At 38.5% G+C, this 21,235-nt stretch overlaps 1 protein-coding gene across 2 annotated transcripts in view; it reads left to right on the top strand.

Moving 5' to 3' along the window:
• TENT4B (terminal nucleotidyltransferase 4B) overlaps positions 1 to 15,473 on the top strand; it is a 48,572-nt gene extending 33,099 nt beyond the window's left edge. The window contains exons 5-12 of one of the 2 annotated variants that reach the window (XM_034788883.1): positions 1,289 to 1,396; positions 6,288 to 6,416; positions 9,883 to 10,096; positions 10,801 to 10,927; positions 11,025 to 11,128; positions 11,911 to 12,098; positions 12,683 to 12,847; positions 14,120 to 15,473. In XM_034788883.1, the coding sequence (XP_034644774.1) occupies positions 1,289 to 1,396; positions 6,288 to 6,416; positions 9,883 to 10,096; positions 10,801 to 10,927; positions 11,025 to 11,128; positions 11,911 to 12,098; positions 12,683 to 12,847; positions 14,120 to 14,299 (1,215 nt within the window). In that variant the 3' untranslated portion in view covers positions 14,300 to 15,473. The remainder of the gene's footprint in view (positions 1 to 1,288; positions 1,397 to 6,287; positions 6,417 to 9,882; positions 10,097 to 10,800; positions 10,928 to 11,024; positions 11,129 to 11,910; positions 12,099 to 12,682; positions 12,848 to 14,119) is intronic. The other variant, XM_034788884.1, reaches the window with a different exon arrangement.
• The last annotated feature ends 5,762 nt before the right edge of the window (positions 15,474 to 21,235 follow it).

The raw sequence follows: 21,235 nt of genomic DNA on the forward strand, positions 1-21,235 counted from the left end.
CCCAAGTCAGACTGATTTCTATGTGGATGTAAAGGGCGCTTGGGCTCAAACCTGAGTGGGAGCCCAGAACTAGTGTGCAGTGTAAACCTACACTGTCTCTCTTTCCTCTTCTCATTAAGAATGTTTGCATGAAATCAGGGATCTTTAATTGTTGTGCATTTGTCGCCCTCTGGTGTTTGCTTCTCACAAGAAATTATACTGTTTTGACTTCACAACTACCGTATATACTTGTTCATAAGGCAAATTTTTTAGTAAAAAAGGGAAGCACCAGAGAAGGGGGTTGGCTTAGAAACGGGTATAGAGGGGAAGAGGTGGGACACAACCCCTCCCTGCAACAGAGGAAGGGAAGAGGCGGGGCCAGAGTCTCTCCGCTTCTGGCCACACTGCTCTCCCCCCAGCCTCCGAAGCAGCTGCAGCTTTGGGGCTGGCAGGCTGCAGCCCCGCCCCCTTCCCCCCCCCCCCCCCCCCCCCGAGCAGGCTGTGGCTGCACCACCCGGCCCATGGAACGTGCCACGCTGCCCACCATGACGGAGCAGCTCCAGCCAGGCCAGAGACATCCTCCCCAGATAAAGTGGGAAGGGATGAGATGGGTAGAGTGTGGAGGTCCCAGTCTAGAGGTGGGGTCATGTGAAGGGTGGTCACAGGGGTTACTCCCCTGACTCCCAGCTTCCCCACCCTCAAATTTCCCCACCAGTTGCTGTCCCGGCCCATCGGAGTAAGCAACTGGCGTGCTGGGACACTTTGTTTACTTAGGTTTACCTCTATTCCTGTGGACGCTCAAGGCAAACAAACCATCTCAGCTCACCAGCAGCTTATTCTGATGGCCCGGAAGCCAAAGTTTGCTGACCCCTCAATTATAGGGTCGGCTTTTGAATGAGTCCCAAAATTTTTCCATTTTTACTTATCCATCTTGGGAGGGTCGGCTTATAAACAAACCGGCTTATGTTCGAGTATATACTGTACTCACTTTACAGCATTTTAAAATGTTTCAGAACAGTGTTATGCATAACAGATTTTAAATTGAAAATAGTTTCAGTACGAGTTAAAAATCATTCCCAATTCAATTAAATGTATAAAAAAGGGGTGAGATCTTTAAATTCACAGCGCTCCTGCAATCTTTCTCTCCCTCCCTGCTTTCTACAAATCTATAAAACAGTTCAAATTTGCTAGTGTAGGTATTTGCACATCATCTTTTAGTAATGAAACTAAATATATCTTGGAAACTTAGTAGATTACTTCTCCCTTTCAGATAGTTAAATATTAACTTTATCTCTTGCTCTTTTGCCAGGTACCTATTATTAAACTGACAGATTCCTTCACTGAAGTAAAAGTCGATATCAGCTTTAATGTACAGAATGGGGTTAAAGCAGCCCAACTCATCAGAGATTTTATCAAGGTTAGATAATTCTTTATGCTAGCACTATGGAGTTGTACATTGATAATTCACTTTATAATAAGAATGGGGTAAAGTAAAATGCAGGATCAAATATTCAGACACTCTACTTTATCCTTTGTCAGTCTGGTACCAAAATATTGCCACTCTTAAGGCTCAAACAAAGTGAAGAACATGTTGCTATCTAAACAACCTGGAATTAAATATTCATGGAAAGTATACAGAGAAATTCTCACTGTATGTTTGCAAGAGGAGGTGCATTAGCATCAATATTAAATGTGTCTTATTGAGAGTTCAGTTCCTTTATTGCTCATACAGCAGATAATCAGGCTCTATTAATCAAAGATAGAACAGCATAATATAGAGTTTATACATTATCAATTGCAGCAGTTACATCTTCACTCTGTTCTAAATTATGAGCTTAACTGTGCTCATATTTGTTTCCCCTTGTTTACAACAGATTGGAGACACCTTTTCTTTTTCTAGGTTTTGTACGTATTTCAGATATTAGTAGACTGTAGAGTACAAGTGGCCTTAGACTACTGAGACATTTGAAGTAACTATACCTAGTACACTGTTCATACTTGACAAAATTTACCAGAGCACACATCTTGCTTCTGACGGATTCTGCATGTACAAAGAAAAAAGTTTACAACAATTTGACTGGTAGTGAATTTCCACAGTAAAGCTTAGCATGAGTACAAGGCATTCTGGTAATACAGTTCATAATTATATAGCTTAATCTACATAAAAAGTATTCTGGAAATATATTGGCTAACTATCTTAACTACTTTAGTTATTCATGCCTGCAATGATTAATACAAGAGGTTGGTGCAGAAAGCCAAAATAATTGTGTCAGGCTTGTATAGTATTAATAAATATGGCATTCATTATTTAATTGAAAAATGACATATTAAGTTCCTGTGTAAGCTTGAAAGCTTGTCTCTCTCACCAACAGAAGTTGGTCCAATAATAGATATTACCTCACCCACCTAGTCTCTTAACTATTTGAATAGTTATAACCTCAGAGCAAAATTCTTAGATCTCTCGACTCAGTAAAGCTTTTTGCATGGGTGAGGCAAGCAGGATTTAACCCTTAATGTTAAAAATTGATAGTATAGTTCTGCTGTAGTAACATCAGGTTGTGAGCCAAATTTTCAGACCTCAGGGGTTTCAATAGCTGACGAGAATGTTAGCATTACCTTTTGCTTGCTAAGGCTCCAATTTTACAAACGCTTATGCATGCGCTTAACTCAGAGGCATGTGAGTAGCCCCATTGGCTTCCATGAGACTATTCCAGTTACTGAAGTTGTGCATATGTGTTACAAGGTAGGGTTCTTGTCCTTAAGCTAGGGGAAGAGCATAGAAATGTATTTAAACATCTGTTCCAAAACTGTTCATGATCTTCCACCGGAAGAATTATTCTTTGAGTACAGTATTTGTCCACATGGATCACACTCTTAAGGGTACATGTGCCCCAGGAGCACAAGATTGGATTCTTTTGGCCAGCAGTGTCAACTGGGGTTGTACCTGTCTCCTACACATCCTCATACTCCACCCCACCCAAGGGCCCAGCTGCCTCTCAGATTTTTCTTAAGTCCTGTGGCAGAATGATGGATCTTAGCTGTGTCCACTTAGAACCCTGTAGCTCTCCTCTATTAGAGTTAGGATTAATGTGTGTTTAGTTTAGTACTATTTAGCCTGTTGGCAAAAAAATTAAATAATAATTAGAAAATATGAGCATCCTCGGTACTGAGGCATTGACTTAATGGATGAAGCAAAATCTGAGCTTTAAGTCCAGCCCTACCTGTGAGCTGACTATGCCAAAATGAATGGGCATCCTAAATATCACTTTTTGCCTTAGAGAAGACCACGTTCCTGACAAATGTTCCATCTATGATCTTTCTTCAAACTAGAAGCCTGAGATGCTCACCTGAAATTATTTATACCAGAGCGATCAATGAGGGCACTTCTGACTCAGAATGTGGTTCTGCTGCTCATAAACAGCATTTGACCTGTTCTCCAGGAAGCCAGGGTGACACCTCAGGTACCTGGGTCTCCACAGCTACCAGAAGACCTCCTGCCTTGTCTCTAGGTACCAAAGAATCAGTATAGGCCTCGAGGAGTCAGTCAGGTTCTCCTGCTGACCATGGCAGAAAGGGGCATAGTTCTAAGGCCACAGCACAGATCACTTTCCCTGGTACTGTCAAAGAAGAGACCAAAGAGTCATCATACTTGTCACTCTGCCACTGCTCTTCCTTCAAAGCCTGATCCACACTGCAGATCAGCTTTACTGCCTGATGCATGCTCTTTTGCGCGCGACTCATCAGTGTCAATCTTCACAGTATCACTTTCCTCCGAACGTGCAGTCTCAGTACAGTGTACATTTATAATTTCTAGAGACTTAGCTATTAGGGCATAACTACCTCTTCAACGGTAGTTATAATCAACCTGGCACTTACAGCATGAACGTGCAGGTTGTAGGTCCCTTAGAAGTCCTGTCCTCTCTACGCTGGTGAAAAGACCTGCAAAAAGTCTACCAAGGCATCATATTCATGTTCCCATCTCCCACCAAAACTCTGTTAACAGATGGTTCTAAACAAGACTGGGGGCACTCCTAGACAGTCTTCAGACACAAGGTTGGTGATCCCCAACAGACTCTCATCTATACATGGACTGAAATTCGATATATTTAACATGAGGCTCTTTCCTGCTACCATTCAAGTCTTGATGGTCTACAGTGACACAGTATGTCAACAGAAAGGGTAGAGTGACATTATCTGTTCTCTGACAGCAGGCGGTTTCATCTACACGACTAGTGCATACAACACTAAATCAGTCTCATAGCTCTACACTACAAGGTATTCAGAGCAATCTGGCGGACTGTTTTACAAGTTATGAGTAGACTTTTAAAGACTCAGTCCTCAATCAAGTCTTCCTCAAATGAGGTTTCCAACCACAGACCTGTTTGCCACCAACTTGAATACGAAATGCTTGGCATTTTTGCTCTCAAGGACACATGAACCCAGGTTCCCTTTTGGATGCATTCCTGATCCAGTGGAACGGACACTTGATGTGTGCCTTCCTGCTAATCCCATTAGTCTCCAGAAGAGTAAAACGGGACAATGGCTGGCTAATATTGATAGTACCAGCATAGGTACATCAGTTCTGGTACTCCAATCATACATATGGACCCCTGGTTTGTACATCTGACAGAACGGAACCACTCCATAGAGGTACAAGATATTTTGATTCAACGCATAAAGGCTTCTACAAGACAAATGTATAGTTCCAAATGGAAACGCCTTTCACTCTGGGAAGTTCAGCATGATCTTCAATCCCCATCTATTCCTGTTGTTATGGACTAGTTACCCTTGAAACATTTGGGACATTCAGTCAGTTTGGTTAGGGTTCATTTAGCCACAATATTTGCTTGTCACTCTCCAGTATATTCTGATATCCATCTATGTCTAAGTTCTTGAAAAGATGTGATCCACACACTTCCCCCAGTAATGGACTTTCCCTTTCCTGGGACCTAAATATTGTATTCCTGGACCTAATTAAGCTCCCCCCGACCCCTTTGAACCTTTAGCTTCATACTCGGTATGCCACCCTTCTATGAAGACAGCATTTTTAGTAGCTGTTGCCTCTGTTCAAAGGGTGAGTGAGATTCAGGTGTTAATATTAGAACCTCCTTATACTAAATTTCACAAAGACAAGGTAACTCTTAGTCCTCACCAAACATGGTCTCAGACTTACATTTGAATCAATACATAAACCTTCCAGTGTGTCTCTGTTCCCAGCTACAAAAACTCGTGAAGGAGCAAAACTTGATGTGCTCTGTCTTGAGGGTTCTCTCCAAATACCTCAGGCTTTGTTCTACGTTCTGCAAGTCACCTAGACTATTTGTAGCATCTGGGGACAGGACTGGAGGGTGGACTGTTGTGACCCAAAGACTTTCATGAAATAGGTATTGGATGGCATTAACATCTCCTATGAACTAAATTAATTAGCTCCACCCTCTCATATTAAAGTACTCTCTACTAGAACCCAAATTATCTCCTTGGCATGCTTGAGGAATGTCCTTGCATCAGAAATGTTCAGGGCAGCAATTTGGAACTTTAGTACATACTTCTGTCCAGCACTACTCACTAGTTGCAGGTACTAGATTTGATGCCTACTGTGCTGGGGGGAGCTCTGCTGTCTATTTAGATAAGACCCCCTGAAACCCTGCTCTGTAGAGAGAGAACTGGTAGCCAGAAACCCAGAGTGGGATCCCTGCAGACAAAACACGTTCTAAGAACCAATCACTGTAAGGTAAGTGATTGTACTTTCTGAAATAGTTTGTAGATGTAATGACTTTGTATTTAATAGGTACTTCAATGGGCTACTCCAAAGGTGTTAAGTTATAAGTGTCTGCAGGATCAAGGCCTCAGTTTTTGTTTTGGATATCAACTGAGAAGTGGGAAGCTTTGTTACCTGTTAAGTGTCTTGCTACACGTTGGAGAGACTTTCCCTTAGTTCTCAGTGCAAATTTGTCTAATCTTGTAAGAAAAGAAGTATGTCTGTGTGTTTTGATTCAAACAAAGCCAGCTCATTTCCTCTTTACTGCTGTATTAATTAAAATAGATATTAGTAATGGAAGACCGCTGCCCCTCATTAATTTAAATACAAAAACTGTTTTGTCCATAAGCAAACTGCATTAAGTCCACCTCTTCTCTGTTACATGTCTAAAAAATGCCAATAGATGTCTTTTGGCCATCACTTTACCATTTTATATAGTGAGTCACTGTTTACATGTTTATCTTGGTCTCAGCCAATTTCAGTGTAGATTTCACAGCAAATGTGTACATATGTACAATATTAGCCTAACATTGGTGTTGTTCTTTTTCAGAAATATCCTGTATTACCATATCTAGTTTTAGTATTAAAACAGTTCCTGTTACAGAGGGACCTTAATGAAGTATTCACAGGTGGAATTGGTTCTTATAGTCTTTTTTTAATGGCTGTCAGCTTCCTCCAGGTAAGTTAATGAAATTATTGATGCCATTAGGGCAAAAAGGATTTGTTTCTTGTTTTAAGTTACTTAAGCATTTTAACTTAAAATTAATTTTTGTTTCACATTTTCCCTCAAATTTATAGTATGATTCTATTCTGAAAAGTGACTGTAAAAATAGCATTGTGGCATTGCATGTCTGTCACTCAGTGACTTACAGATTAAATTTGCTCAGTTTAGAAGTATTAAAATATAAATATTCCCCTTAACTGCCAGTTGAACCTTGATCTGAAAATCAAGATGTTCTTTCCTGCTCATGCAACATCAGAAACATTACCAGTGAAGGCCAGACTCTGCACTCTATGCCTGTAGACCTCATTGTCTACAGTTGCACAGTTATAAATGAGGACAGAATTTGGTTCTACAAATGGAATTTAGTTAAAAACTTGGTGAAAATATGACTGATTCTAATCCAGATCTCACGTTCATAGCTGTGTTTTGCTTTGGAGGGTTTAACAAGAATAAAAAGTAGTCTAAACATTTTTATCTGAAATTGGCCACTTTTAGAACCACACTCAGGGTAATTTCTTGGCATTCCTTTAGCCTGAAATTATCTCTTCAACCTCTGGATATATCCTGAACAGTGGTAGCACAAGAGACATCCTATTGTTCTGTTGGGGACCACCTTAGAGAGATGTCTACACCAGGGGTCGGCAACCTTTCAGAAGTGGTGTGCCGAGTTTTCATTTATTCACTCTAATTTAAGGTTTCGCGTGCCAGTAATACATTTTAACATTTTTAGAAGGTCTCTTTCTATAAGTCTATAATATAAAACTAAACTATTGTTGTATGTAAAGTAAATAAGGTTTTTAAAATGTTTAAGAAGCTTCATTTAAAATTAAATTAAAATGCAGAGCCCTCTTGACCGGTGGCCAGGACCTGGGCAGTGTGAGTGCCACTGAAAATCAGCTTGTGTGCCACCTTTGGCATATATGCCATAGGTTGCCTACCCCTGGTCTGCACTGTACACCACTGGCATATTCATAGCTACACGTGACAGTGAAAGGCTCTGGGAGGAAGCAGGGAAAGGTTCTGGCCACAGGGAGCTGCCAGAGCCTTTCTGTGCTGCCGGAGTCTTTAGCTGCAAGCAGGGGAAGGCTCCGACAGATCCACCCTGCTGGAGTCTGGGGTCTCTGCTGCAGGGAGCTGTCAGATCCTTTCCCTGCTATGGAGAAAGACTCCAGTAGTGGGGAGACAGCGGGACACTATGCTATTTTTAGCAGTAATGTGGCCATGGGAGGTGCTGCTTGGGCATATAGAGAACCATATAGGCTATAAACCCTAAGGTTCTGGCATGTGTATATGCTACTTGCTTTAGCAGTGCCTCACAGTCTACCCTGCTGTTTATACCCATGCTAGAGGGGCGTGCAGTGTATGTACTCTACACACCGCCATAAGGAGTGTGCAGCATAGACATACCCTAAGAGTGAGAGGGTAGCTTAAGTGTTGACCATTTCATTTCTCTCTCAAGAAGACTCAAAAGGGAGACAGTTCAGATAGCGGGTTTTTTTTTTTTTTTGGCATGGAATACCACCATAAATTTCATTAACATAGGTGGTTAACATCCATCAAAGGCTAACCATATATCTCACTACAACCCAAAACAAATTACGTGGAGAGGAGAAAATTTGTCTTCAGTGGTTTAACATCCTTGATAACTATGAACTTGAATCAATCTGTGGTTCATACAGATTTATGCTTTAAATTAGATGAAAACTCCTAAGGAATAAAGACTAATGTGCCCACCAACAATGCATACTAAAGCTGTATTCCATTAAGAGCTTTTGACCATATCACAGCCATGAGTAAAGCACAAGCGGTTTGTCCATGTTAAAACCCCCAAGATCCAATAAAAGTATTAATTGTAAATACTTAAGGTATTTGCAGGATTTATTCTCTTGTCCGCTTCTCTTCCTTTCTTCTATCTTGTCTTCTCTGTACATGACTTATGCATTTGTCAGCTGTACATAAAATATGCAGGTATCTAGGATAATCTTGTACTAATGCTTGCATAATGTTATCAAGAGGTTTCAGGTGGCATTTTAATTCTTTGAGTAAAGGAGTACTGTAATGTCCCAGAATCCCAAAATGGCAATATAGTATTACTTTCCTAAGTTGCTTCTATATTCCTTTTATTAAAAATAATAATAATAATCCCTTCCCCCTTCTGTTACGATTTAATTTCCTATTCATTCCTCCCATTTTTCAATCCTGGGAAGATATGTTCTTATATTGCAATGATGATGATGTATCTTCAATTTCCTATAGCCCAAATACTTTTAATCCAATTGAAACTAAAGCATAACATTTTCAAGACTTTAACATTTGATTTCACACCCACAGATAGAAGCACTTTGGTGGTATATCAGTATCCGATATATCATTTATGGTAAACTAGGCTTGCCTCCATAAGTTTTATCACTTTTTTTATTTAATTAGAACAGAGTACATAATTAGGTTAACATTTAGCTACAGATATCTTTATAATACCTGTTCATTTCGGGTTATACTTACTCATTATAGAAATTATACAGCATGTGACACACGGTTTTGTTTCTGTTGTCTTTGGTTAGTTATCCCAAACACAATTACATGGGATCACCTGTGATATTAATTTCTACAGGATTCAGCTAATTGTAGTAATAAAATATTTTTGCACTAATTATATAATGCACAAATATCTGTTTAGCAATATTATGGTACTTCTGAGAAGTATTGCAGAAATTTGAAACAGTTAATATATCACGTTCTCGCTTTTCCGTATGTTTTAACTTTGAACAAATTATATGCTTTAATAGTAAATATATTTTCATATATTCATAGTAGTAGAATAGCTTGATGATCAGGCATTTTAGTCTGTTCCCAGCAGCTGTGAAATAGTGGTCAACTAAAAGAATATTCTGGGTACTAAGCAAATGAGCTGAGCAAGCATACATCGTTTTAAGAACATTGAGTTACACTCAACCCAGATCTCTTTTGGTGACTAATGGAATTTTTGTAATCAGTAAAATGCATTGATACCCACTTAAGTTTTTACATATTCTAAAAGGCAACTTCAGCCAGTTACTCATACTTCAGAATCTATAAACAATAGTGTATGGCCCATGTTTAGACAGCTGGCCAGGCTAAATTATGCTTGTGTTCCAAGCACAGGTCTGGGAATTGAACTCCAGAGTTGTAATCCATGCTCTGACACACACACTTTTCTGGTTGCCTTGGAAATTCACATAGTTTCTGCATTGGTAAAATTTGGGGGATGCTTGCATGCCTCAGAAGGATGCTGTAAAATGCTTTGATACTGTCAACTATTAAATACTTTAGTCAAGGGACATAATTGTATATAGATAGGTTATTTCTAGTCAATATAAAAAACATTTGAAGTCTGGAATCTTTAAGACAAGAGAAAACAAATTTATTTTTCCTTGTTTAATAGCTACATCCCAGGGAAGATGCCTGCATCCGCAGTGCCAACTATGGTGTCCTTTTAATAGAATTTTTTGAATTATATGGACGTCACTTCAATTACCTGAAGACTGGAATCCGAATAAAGGATGGTGGTTCATATGTGGCTAAAGATGAAGTGCAAAAGAGTATGCTGGATGGCTATAGACCATCAATGCTATATATTGAAGATCCCCTACAGCCAGGTATCATAGCTTAATATGCAAAATGTCAAATATGGCATACTGACTATTGTCAAAAATTTAACCCAAAAGAGTCAAACAGGAAAAGTAATTGCTTTAACTATTTTTTTAAAAAAATCCTCATTCAGTTTTTGAAGAGTGTGTTTATGAATTCCAAGAGAAAATGCTCATTTTATTTATAAAGCAGTCCAGAAATATGGGTTAGCCTGTCATCTCTGTAGAACCAAAAGGACACTATGGCATGAGTTAGTGACCCGAATACCTAGTGATTTCACTGTGTGTTGTTTCAACACTGATTTTTCCATTAATAGGGTTCAGTTTTTGGTATAATTGACAGTGACTAAAGGGTGATCATTGCTATTACAAAGGCTTATTTATCTGAAACCTCATGTGGAAGATGACATAAAAATAGGTGTATGTATGTTTTATACAGTATATGCTTTGTGTGGATTTTCCAATTTTGACATCTACTTGTATCATAGATTCCAGTTACTGCTGGGCTTTTAGATTCCTTTGTGTATTTTTCTCAGTTCATTAATGTTTGAATTTTTATCCCCCACAAGAAATGATTTAAGGTGGGTCAGGATTTCAAAGAAAGCAAATCCTTTTTTCTAAAAGCTCACTTTTCTGTGAGCTCTTACTCCAGTGTTTCAAAGTCAGTAAGCATTGCATAGAATTAATGGATTATCTATGTATTTATTTTTAAGGTAATGATGTTGGGAGGAGTTCATATGGTGCCATGCAAGTGAAACAGGCCTTTGATTATGCATATGTTGTTTTGAGCCATGCTGTATCACCAATAGCTAAATATTATCCCAACAATGAAACTGAAAGGTAAAAGTTTAAATGTCAAGTCAAACCATTAGTTACATATATTCCTGTGTATTTAAAACTAATCCGTGCTTTGTTTTTTTTGTTTTTTCTTTCACAGTATATTAGGTAGAATAATTAGAGTAACGCAAGAAGTGGCCTCATACAGAGAGTGGATATCAAAGCATTGGGGAATGCAGAGTAGGACTGAGTCTTCATGCAATGGTAAGGTTTGGCTACCCAGTGTGATCCTTGCTTTGCAAGCTTTTGGCATGGTCGGCAATGTAAACAAATTTTGCTGCCTTTGACCCAGATCAGTTAAAGGGCATAGGTCTAAAAATGAACAGTGCATTTTACATTTCATCTATAACTAAAGAAGTGGCTTCTGTCTGTCTATATGTAAGAAACAGGAACAGTTTTTAGTTTTATACAACAGTGACAATTGCCTTAGCGCAGTCTACCCTGTTTCTATGTGACTGATTCTCCCTCTACTCTTGCTCCTTATTTTACCAATTTTCACAAAAATACCCAGGGCGAGATTTTAAGAAGAGCTCTGCACCCAATAATTCCCATTAGGAACCTAAATAAAGAAGCCAGATTTTTTGGACTGAGCACCCAGGGCATCCCACTGAGGGGAAAATGGGAGCTGTTGGGTGATGAGCACTTTATAAAACGGGTCATTTTATTTAGACTCGTAGATAGCTGAGCACTCTTGAAAATCTATCCCAAAACAATCCTATCCAAGACGAGGAGAGGTAATTGATAGACCACAGAAATGTTTTTTCCCTTTTGAACTTTCATGTAGTTGGACTATGCATAGTTGGTGGCAGTTTTTCATCACATACCGTAGTGGGGTTTTTGAGTATGGGTCCAGTCCTGAAGCTCTTACTCATATGTGCAGTTAATTGACTTCAGTGGGACTCCTGAGGAAATGCTGTGCTATATTTACAAAATGCAGCACTTAATAGAAATTAATACTCTTTCTTCTATTTACTCTTTTATTCCAGGTAATGGAGTAACTTTGATAGTAGATACTCAGCAGCTAGACAAGTGTAACAATAATCTCTCTGAAGTGAATGAAGCACTGGGGAAATCTAGAAGTAAAACTTCAGAAACACTCAGTAAACATTCTTCAAACTCTTCATCAGGTCCATTGTCTTCCTCATCTTCTACATTGTCCAGCTCTAGTGACGTAGTAAGTATTAAACGTTTTTGTTTGAAACTTGATTAGATTTTTTTCTCTTTTTGTATATGTACACAGTGTAACAATATAGGCATAGCCAATCATTTCTTACATATCTCAGATTTGTGTAAGGGGAAGCTCTTTATATAATTCCTATTTATTCTAATGAATTGTTTTGCCAGAAAACACATAACTGACATAATGTACCTCTACATTTGTATGAAAAGTGCTCTCCCTTATGAGTACAGTCACATTCTTTGCCTCCTTTTCATCTGTAAAATACCTGTGTTTCAAAAGAGATAGGTAGAAATAAATATGATGTAGGAAAAATTTCAAAAATGCCTGATAAACACTTGTTTGAGTAGACTCTCCATTTTTATTTCTTTAATCTGGTTTGATATACTAATTTAAAGATCTCATGGAATCAGTCATGCATCAATGTATTTGCAAGCCAGTGCCCATTTGTTGGTTGTTTTGAGAGTCCTGGATTAAGAGAATTAATATTTAGCAGGACCAGCATGTTTATCTCCTCAATTTTGTCCACTTTAGTTTTATTTAAAACATATAAATTTACTAATACCTATATTTGCATGAAGGATTCTGACGGAACACCATGCAAAACCTCTAAACAGTTGAGTTGCCATCAATCTACTACAAACAGAGTGGGGTCACAAGAAATAGCACTGGAATCCTCCCAGTCCAGTGGGAAAAGGCAAGGCAGCCAAACAGCTAATTCATCCAACAGCACAAACAAATCTCAGGTTTGTGAAATGTTTAAAAGAAATCTTAAACGTTTTAATAACTTTAATGGTATCTGTTCTCCTGAAAGTATAAAGACCTTATGGAAAGGACAGCTTGTGGTGAAAATGTGGAGCCTTTCTTTTTTTCCCTGCTGATGTTCGTTTCTACTTTTAAACCACAGTAGAGTAAGAGGGCTATTTTCCTTGTGAGGTATTGCACAAATACAGTTTTGTGTGGTTACCCCCCCCCCCCCCCCCCCCCCCCCGAGAAAATGAGCCTGACATGTTAGCTATCACCTGCTTTTAGCTGTACTATAAGGTTTTATATTCAAATTTTAAGACCTGCCTCCCAAATTAAGAGTTTCAGTTTTTATTGGAGAAATGCATATTTCATTAATTTAGCATAAAGATCAAACTTTCACCCCGCCTCCCCCAAAAAATTATGATAAAAAATAATTTGACTGACAATCTCAAACATCAGAAGGCTAATATTCTCCCCCCCCCCCCTTGCACACACACACACACAATACAGTAGTCTGGAAAATCATGATTTCAAAGCAGTGTTCGATTTGCACAACTTCAGTTTATGGTGACGTGTCATTTTTTACAGGAATATAGTTAGAACAGCTTAAATATTAAAAATAGTCTGGAATTTTATTCCTGAATGGTAGAGTTTCAGAACTATTTTTCTACTTATTTAGATATAAATATTTTTACAGACATCTGTTAAAGATTTCCAGCGAATAGTAAATTAGACACTTTGCAAACTATGTATCTCAAAGGGTGCACCATAAAGCACTTTCTGTGCATTGAGATGTGGGTGAATGTTGCCCTCTCTTTGTGCAAGAAATACCATTGGGTGTTCCTCATCTCTCCCTTTTTCTTGACTCTGAATCTGTTTCAGTAAGGTGTAGTGCAACTGTTACCATTCTGGCTTGCATGTAGCACACAAGTAAAACCAGTCTTATCCTTTTTAAAACACAGGACTAATACTTCACTTTGTACCTTGAATTAAGTTATGTAATCCTGTCTCTTTTAATTGTATTATTTAAGGGCTGGAGCCCAGCATCTTGTTTGTGTCTCTTCTGAGATTGCTGAAGTGAAAGAGAACTTCTTGTGCTGCAGGCTAAGCACAGACGTGATTCTTCCCTTCATGTCAAGCTCTTTTCAAATGCACTGCCTCTTGAAGTTGTAGTGGGTTTTTTATTTTTTTTTAACCAGTAATACAAGTGTTGTAACAGCCATATTCTATTTACTCTAATGTTGATTTACCATGTCCTTTTTCTTTTACAGCATGGATCAGCAAGGTTATTTCGCTCTTCCTCCAGCAAAGGCTTCCCGGGTCCAACAAACTCAAACCATGGTACCTCAGTGACAAACAAACAGCATCAAGGCAGCAAATCACATCAGTGTTTCCATGTCAAAAAGAGGAAACACAAGAGAGACGTGCCCCTTTCTGACCTTTGTAGATAGTTGCCTATTTTATGACTGTTCTTCTGTGTGCAATGATCTCATGCTACAGGATAATTTGATAGTGACTCCTTGGATCTCTTGTGGAGCTTCAGACTGTTCAGACATTGATTAGCAACTGCATTTTTTTCCCAGCTCGCCACGGAATGGATCATGAAGATTGATCACTGCAAAAAGAGGAAAAAAGGCTGATCATTTGATGTCAGATGCTACAACAGGGTCATTTAGCATATAAAATCTTGAATGTAAAATAAATTTATTTCCCATCAGCTCATGCTGAACTGTAGAGGTAGTATTCAGTGTGTTTGGCAGATTACAAACAAAACACAAAAAAAGGAAAAAAAGGTGAAAAATTGTATTTTGAGGGAAATCCAGCCTTTAAAGATGAAAAAGTAATTCATGCATGATTTTTTTATTATTTTTGCATATACCATTTTATTGTGTGTGTGTGTGTGTGTATATATAGATGACCATATAGGAAAATTGACATTTGTAATAGTGGATTTGTTAATACTTTTTACATAACATTACTGTTTAAATTGTAAACAGAATTTTTCTCAGGATTAGTTTGGAAAATAATCTGAATTGTCATCTTAACATCTATATAAAGACACTACTAGTTATATTGCTCAGAATTGCTTTTCCTTCACATTGAAATGACTTAATAGAACATTTATGATCTTCAGAAGTTGTTCCTCTAGAAAGAAAAAGGTTTATGGTGGCAAATGAAGTCTCATTTGTATAAAGTGTACATGTACTTTTGTGTAAACACTGACCTTTTGGTCAACTCTGACAAATAACCTTTACCTTATTTTCTAGAGTTCCAGGGAGGTTTTCAGTTGGTCTGTCATCCTTTTCCCACCACCCCGCCAGCAGTCTCCCATTTTTAAAGAAGAAAAGCCACTTTGGGATTTTTGTCCTTTTTGTTGCAGTAAAAGCCAACTCCATTTGTTACAAATGTTTGCATTCCTGGGCTGCTCCAATCCCATGCCTTTTGTTTGTGCCTTTTTTTCCCTCAAAGTCACTTTTTTGTCTTTTTTTTTTAAATATATTTTTGCTAAACTCATGTGGGAAAGAATAACTGTTAAAGCTATAAGTAAATTTTCCTATTAAAATATTTTTTCTCATTTCCCTTTTATGCATTTTTATATTGACACTAATAAAAATTAGTCTTCAAATATAGTTTGTATTGCCTTAAAGACCCAAACCTTTCATAGCCTCCTAGTATTACTTCATTGAATTTGTTACCTTTAATCAAAAGTTTTAATACTGTCTGGTTCAGTTACACATTAAATTTTGGTTGCAATAAATTAATGCCATGAAAGCAAATTAAATGTATGATTACATTCACATGTATACTTTGAAAAAGAAGTTGGGGGCACTTTAATGATAGACTGATAAGTAGCATTTACTTTAACATTTTTTTCTTTAAAGAGGAAAGAGTTTGTGTTCAGCATACCTGCATGCATTTAATGCAGCTGTCTTGGAGATGTTTTTATAAAAAGTACTGTTGGCTTTTAGAACTACTTTTTTTATATACACGTACAAAACATTGCAGACCAACCTGACCTTTAATGGGCAGTGATCAGTGCAATGACTTTTTAAATAAAATAATGCTAAAACAAGACCCAAACTAATGTCATCACTGAAATAAACATTTTCAACAACATATTGGTGTTTTACTTCAAAAAGGAAAATACATATTCCAAAAGATGGAAATCCATAACATTTACTCATACAAACATTAAGAGCTTAAAAAGTGATGTTAATTTGACAATGTTTTAAATTTTAGATTCACATTTTTATTCTGATCAGATAATTTTTAACGAGATGTTGCGCTTTTGTTCATAGAAACTAGTACACGTTGTACCACATTATGCATAATCACAGTATTTATTTTGTTTTAGATTATTGTGAATGTGTAGATTTATGTTCACCTTAGGGAACAATTATTTATAAATTATATTAATCCAGTATTGTTAGCTGCTATTAGCAAAACTGTTCCAAACACTTAATACTTGCAAAGATCTGTATCGCATTTACCACACTGAAGTGTTTTTAAAAAGAATCACCCTCATTGTTGAAAGCAGATGAACTCTTAGGGTGCAGATATTAGTGTTCCAATAAGCATGTGATAATTTTAAGGTGGTGGTAGCGGGAAGATAATCTTGATTCCGTTGGGAATTTTAGGATTGCCTCAATTTATGGTTTTCATAAATTTAATGGAAAATAGCTTTTCCAGGACTGCAAGTTTCTTTTTGGTAAACAGTATCTTTCTAAAAGAGAAAAGAAGCATGAAGGAAAAATTGAGGTGTATTTTACATTGCCTCAGATGACCAGCATTGTATTCATAAAATACTGTATATCTTGCAAATCTTTATTTAAACAGAACAGTTGAACTGTTCATTTTTCAATCTGAAGTAAAATACTTTCAAGACCTTTTAGTTTGCCTGCTCATTTGTCTTGTATATTTCATCTCTGTATTTGATTCAAGTCTAGTTCCTTTTTGAGTTTCAGTACTTTTGTGAAGATTTTGTGACTATATGAAAAAATAAATGTTTAATCTAAATACTCTAGTTTATCAGCATTCTTGACATTCACACATTTTTTTTCTTCTGCAATATTGTAGCTAGAACAAGGTATTTAAAAGCTCCTGTTCATAGTATGATTTTTTTTCTCATTCATTTTTCCAGATGTACTTCTTCTTTGTATGACTGCTGCTTCTTTGAGTGATTGTATATGTCCATTCCACTTCGGGAATGTGCGTACCCAGTGCACTAGCATCGGAGACTTTTCCATCTGCAGTACCTGACGGTGGCACACGCAACCTCTGCTGCCTCATGCTTTTGTGTGTGATGGTTTAAAGGGCAGAGCCAACCCCCTTTAGTTCCTGTTTACTGCCCATGACTGTTATTGGAGCATTCTACCTTACTGCTGCAAGTTTTACCTTGTTCTTAGTGTTGTTAGTTGAGTATGAGGATATTTTTAATATTAGGTTTTCTTTTACTGGAGTACTTTGTGTACTCTTCAGTTCCCTCTGTTTGGGTACTGGTGCTGGGGCTTGCCTCAGACTCCAGACTTGCAATGGAGGCAAGAAGCCAGTGCTGGTTAATGACACACTCCAGGTGCCTAGGAGAAACTCAGATCTGGGACAGGTGCTAAATCTGCAGGAACTTTAAACCGAGAACTAAAAAGGACAGGGAGATCGTGCTGAAGCACTTTCTGATGGAAGCAACCCTATGCCATCCTCAGAGCCTCCTTGTTCGGGGCATGCACTGAGCATGTTTGCTTTGAGTAGGAGCACTCCTCCAGTCTTGGTAGAGGCTCGACATCAATCTTTTCCAGTACAGAAGAGGTGGCACCGGAAGACGGCATCAAAGAACACAGCATCCTGAACATTGGGGTCCCCAGCACTGAAGTCCAGCAAACATACTGGAAAGGAGGGTAGAGTGCATTCGATGCTGATAAATAGCACCTCAGACAGGGTAGCTGACTCTGGCCCTTGTATCTGCCTTGTTGAGATCAACCGCTAAGGTGAAACCATTTGGCTCAGCCGTGCCGTCGTCATTAGCTCAGCAACAGCAAGAGACTATCCCAATGCATTCAACACCTGAGGCCATATGCCATGTCACGCAGTCTGCCAAGTTTCAGTACCAGTATTGCTGGCGAATCAAGAATCGTTTAACCTGCTTTGGATGGTCATTCACGAGGATTTGCAGACTACTGGAGTTGGGCACTCTAGTACCCTTGTACAGTGTTGCTGAAAGGCAAGCCAGCAGTGATTTCCCCAATGCCATCCTCTTCGGACCCCGGCACCAACAGGAGCTGCACTTCCTTGCTCAGATGAATCTGGTTCATCATCAGAGTTGGAAGTTGGCACTTGTGCCACAGCTGCATCACATTAGCCATGTATTTCAGTAGCAGCAAGAGGCCCTATTCAGGATTGGGGCTGTCTGTGTTGTGTTGTACAAATCCAGAGATGGTCCTTGTATCAGAGTTTAATTTTGATTGGGACCAGGACAACTGAGAACTTCAGATTTTTTTCCTGAAACAAATCAATGTACTGTACCAATGCATGATCCTACAGTTTTAAATGCAAAAAGAGGGGAAAGCCAGCCACTAGGTAGATACATACTTTTTGAAGATACTTCAATGCCTGTTCTTTTATGAACCTTTCAAAATCCAGAATAACAAAGCTTTCTGTTTTCTTGCTGCTTCAGCTACCAAGAAACATCTCAAGTATTTAGAAGAAAAAATAAGAAATATTTTTAATATATTACTTCAGAGGAAGACTATTGTTCCTTTGTTTACCTTCCTTACTGATTGTTTTAAAAAAAGTTTGAATATTTTTTAGAAGGGTAGAACTTATGTAAGCTGTTTGTTCTCGTACTCATACCATTCTTGTAGTGTAGAAAAAAGCCTGATTCTTTTCCATACAGAGTTCTTATTTTATAATGAAACAAGTTAACCAGCCAGTAAACAAAATTTCTTTGAGTGATGGTCCCTGTTGTGTTCCACTTGAGGGTTTTACGAATGTGCACAATACATCCTCAGCTGGGGAATTTGAATGTAGCATCCATTGGACTATGCATGCACCCTGGATCGCCTCATGATTTCGTCTGAGGCGATAAAGGATCGGGTGGACTGACTGCGTCTCCAGTTCCGTCTCACCACCGCATGGTTCGGATCAGAACTTTCAGTGTCCTAATCTGTGACTCGCCTTTTAAAAAAAAATTATTCTACCTAGTTTTAGAATTTTGCAATTTATAGTGTTTTTAGCTGTTTTATAGTTGTTTTACTGAGTAAGGTAAATAGTTTAGGTGGTTTGTGTTGTTTGTTTGTTTTTGTTTTCCGTGTTACCCCCCCACACCCATGCGGACTATGCCGAAGACCCCAGGCTTTAAAATCTGTGCCTCTTGCTCATGTTCCTTCTCTGTCAGCGATGAACATCAATGCTGCCTGTACTGCTTGGGAGAAGCCCACATTGCATCCAGGTGCAGTATCTGCCAGTCATTCCCCAGCTGTACCCAAGAAGGCCAGGCTCTCCATCTCTGGAACTGTGGTGCAAGATCTGTGTCTTCCTGAACTTCACATTCTATGCAGGCTCCTGAGGATTTACAAGGCTTGTTTCTTATTTTAATGATATTTTTTCTAACACCTCTTTTTGCTAAACCAGGGGTCGGTAACCTTTCAGAAGTGGTGTGCCGAGTCTTCATTTATTCACTCTTAATTTTAAGGTTTTGCTTGCCAGTAATAATGTTAACGTTTTTAGAAGGTCTCTTTCTATAAGTCTATAATATATAACTAAACTATTGTTGTATGTAAAGTAAATAAGGTTTTTAAATGTTTAAGAAGCAGTTCAAGAAGGGGTGGAGCAGGGATAGCTCAGTGGTTTGAGCATTGGCCTGCTAAACCCAGGGTTGTGAGCTCAATCCTAGAGGGGGCCAAGGTCAAAAATCTGCCTGGGGATTGGTTCTGCTTTGAGCAAGGGGTTGGACTAGATGACCTCCTGAGGTCCCTTCCAATCCTGATATTCTATGATTTAAAATTAAATTAAAATGCAGAGCCCCCCCCCAGACCAGTGGCCAGGACCCATGCAGTGAGTGCCACTGAAAATCAGTTTGCGTGCTGCCTTTGGCACATGTGCCATAGGTTGCCTACCCCTGTGCTAAACCTTGTGGGAGATAATTTGTAGAAAAACAAATGACTTTAGAAAATATCCATGTTTCAAGTTCTTTGCTACATCTGATATTTTAAAAATGGACTCTTCCCATGTGTATGTGGGGCATTCCTTATGATCCTGAAACAGATCACACAACTATGTGATCAGAAGTTACTCCGCCCATCCCAGTGATAAACTGAAAATAAAAAACACCCAGTAATTTCAGATGAGGATTGACATAACATAAATAGTGTTTTGACTCCAGCTTTAGTCTCAATAGATTGACTCTTCTGCATAAAAGTGGATAACTAACTCTAGAGCCAAAGGTCTTTAACTGATAATTCTGCATTGCCCTTCCACTCTGCTCTGTGCTATCTGTACACTATTATGTGAAATCTTTGGTTGACATTCTGTGCTATACTTTGTTTTTCCATAGACTGCTATATTTTCTGCTTTTCCATTTTAGTCACATCATCTCTTATTAGTGCATCACTTGCCACTCCTACAGCTTACTCATGTCTACCAGCCCCACTGTGGTTACTCTGTATCTAGTCAGATTGAGAGGCAGAACCATACCAACCATTTAATCTTGGGTGGCCTTAGACCATTGACAGATCCTTCTGTTTCCCTCAGGTCTAAATCTTCTGTATTTCAAAGTCCAATTATTGTAATTTATTCTTAAGAGGGGCGGATGGCATTAAGTTTCTAAATGATCTTTTGGTATGGGGTGTGGGTGTTGCATTTCTGAGAAACCTCCATGGATATGTTAGGCAGGCTCCCAAATGGCTGCTAAAACACATGAGTAGGTGAAGAGACCTAAGCAGCACCTCGGGAAGAGTTCAGCCTGCAGAATCCCCTCCATCTGTGTAGGTACTGCTTTAAATCACAAAGTAGGAATGTCAGCCAGGCATACGCTGGAGAGAGATTTGCATTATTTAATTTTTTTTTTTTTTCTAATGTGCAGGTTTGGCCCACGTGCATATTTTCTGTTCAACTTGCATTGCTGATGGAATAGCTGGATAGATCTTCAAATGCTCTGCTCTGTGAAATCATAAACACCATCATTTATTTATTTAGTGTTGTTATAGCTCTGGATGAATTCAAGAAAGGATCTAAAGAAGCATGGCTGAGCCCCAAATTTGTCTGGTTGTGCTTCCCAATCTACGTGGAGGGGAGAATGGATACATCTATTGCATCTCGGGCAGAGTTGGAGACTTAGAGAAAATTATCAGGTAAGACACAAGTTTTGTTTTTCAATCCTGCTGTCAAAGCTTTTA

This window comes from Trachemys scripta, chromosome 13 (genome assembly GCF_013100865.1).
Source record: "Trachemys scripta elegans isolate TJP31775 chromosome 13, CAS_Tse_1.0, whole genome shotgun sequence".
NCBI classification, from domain to species: domain Eukaryota; kingdom Metazoa; phylum Chordata; order Testudines; family Emydidae; genus Trachemys; species Trachemys scripta.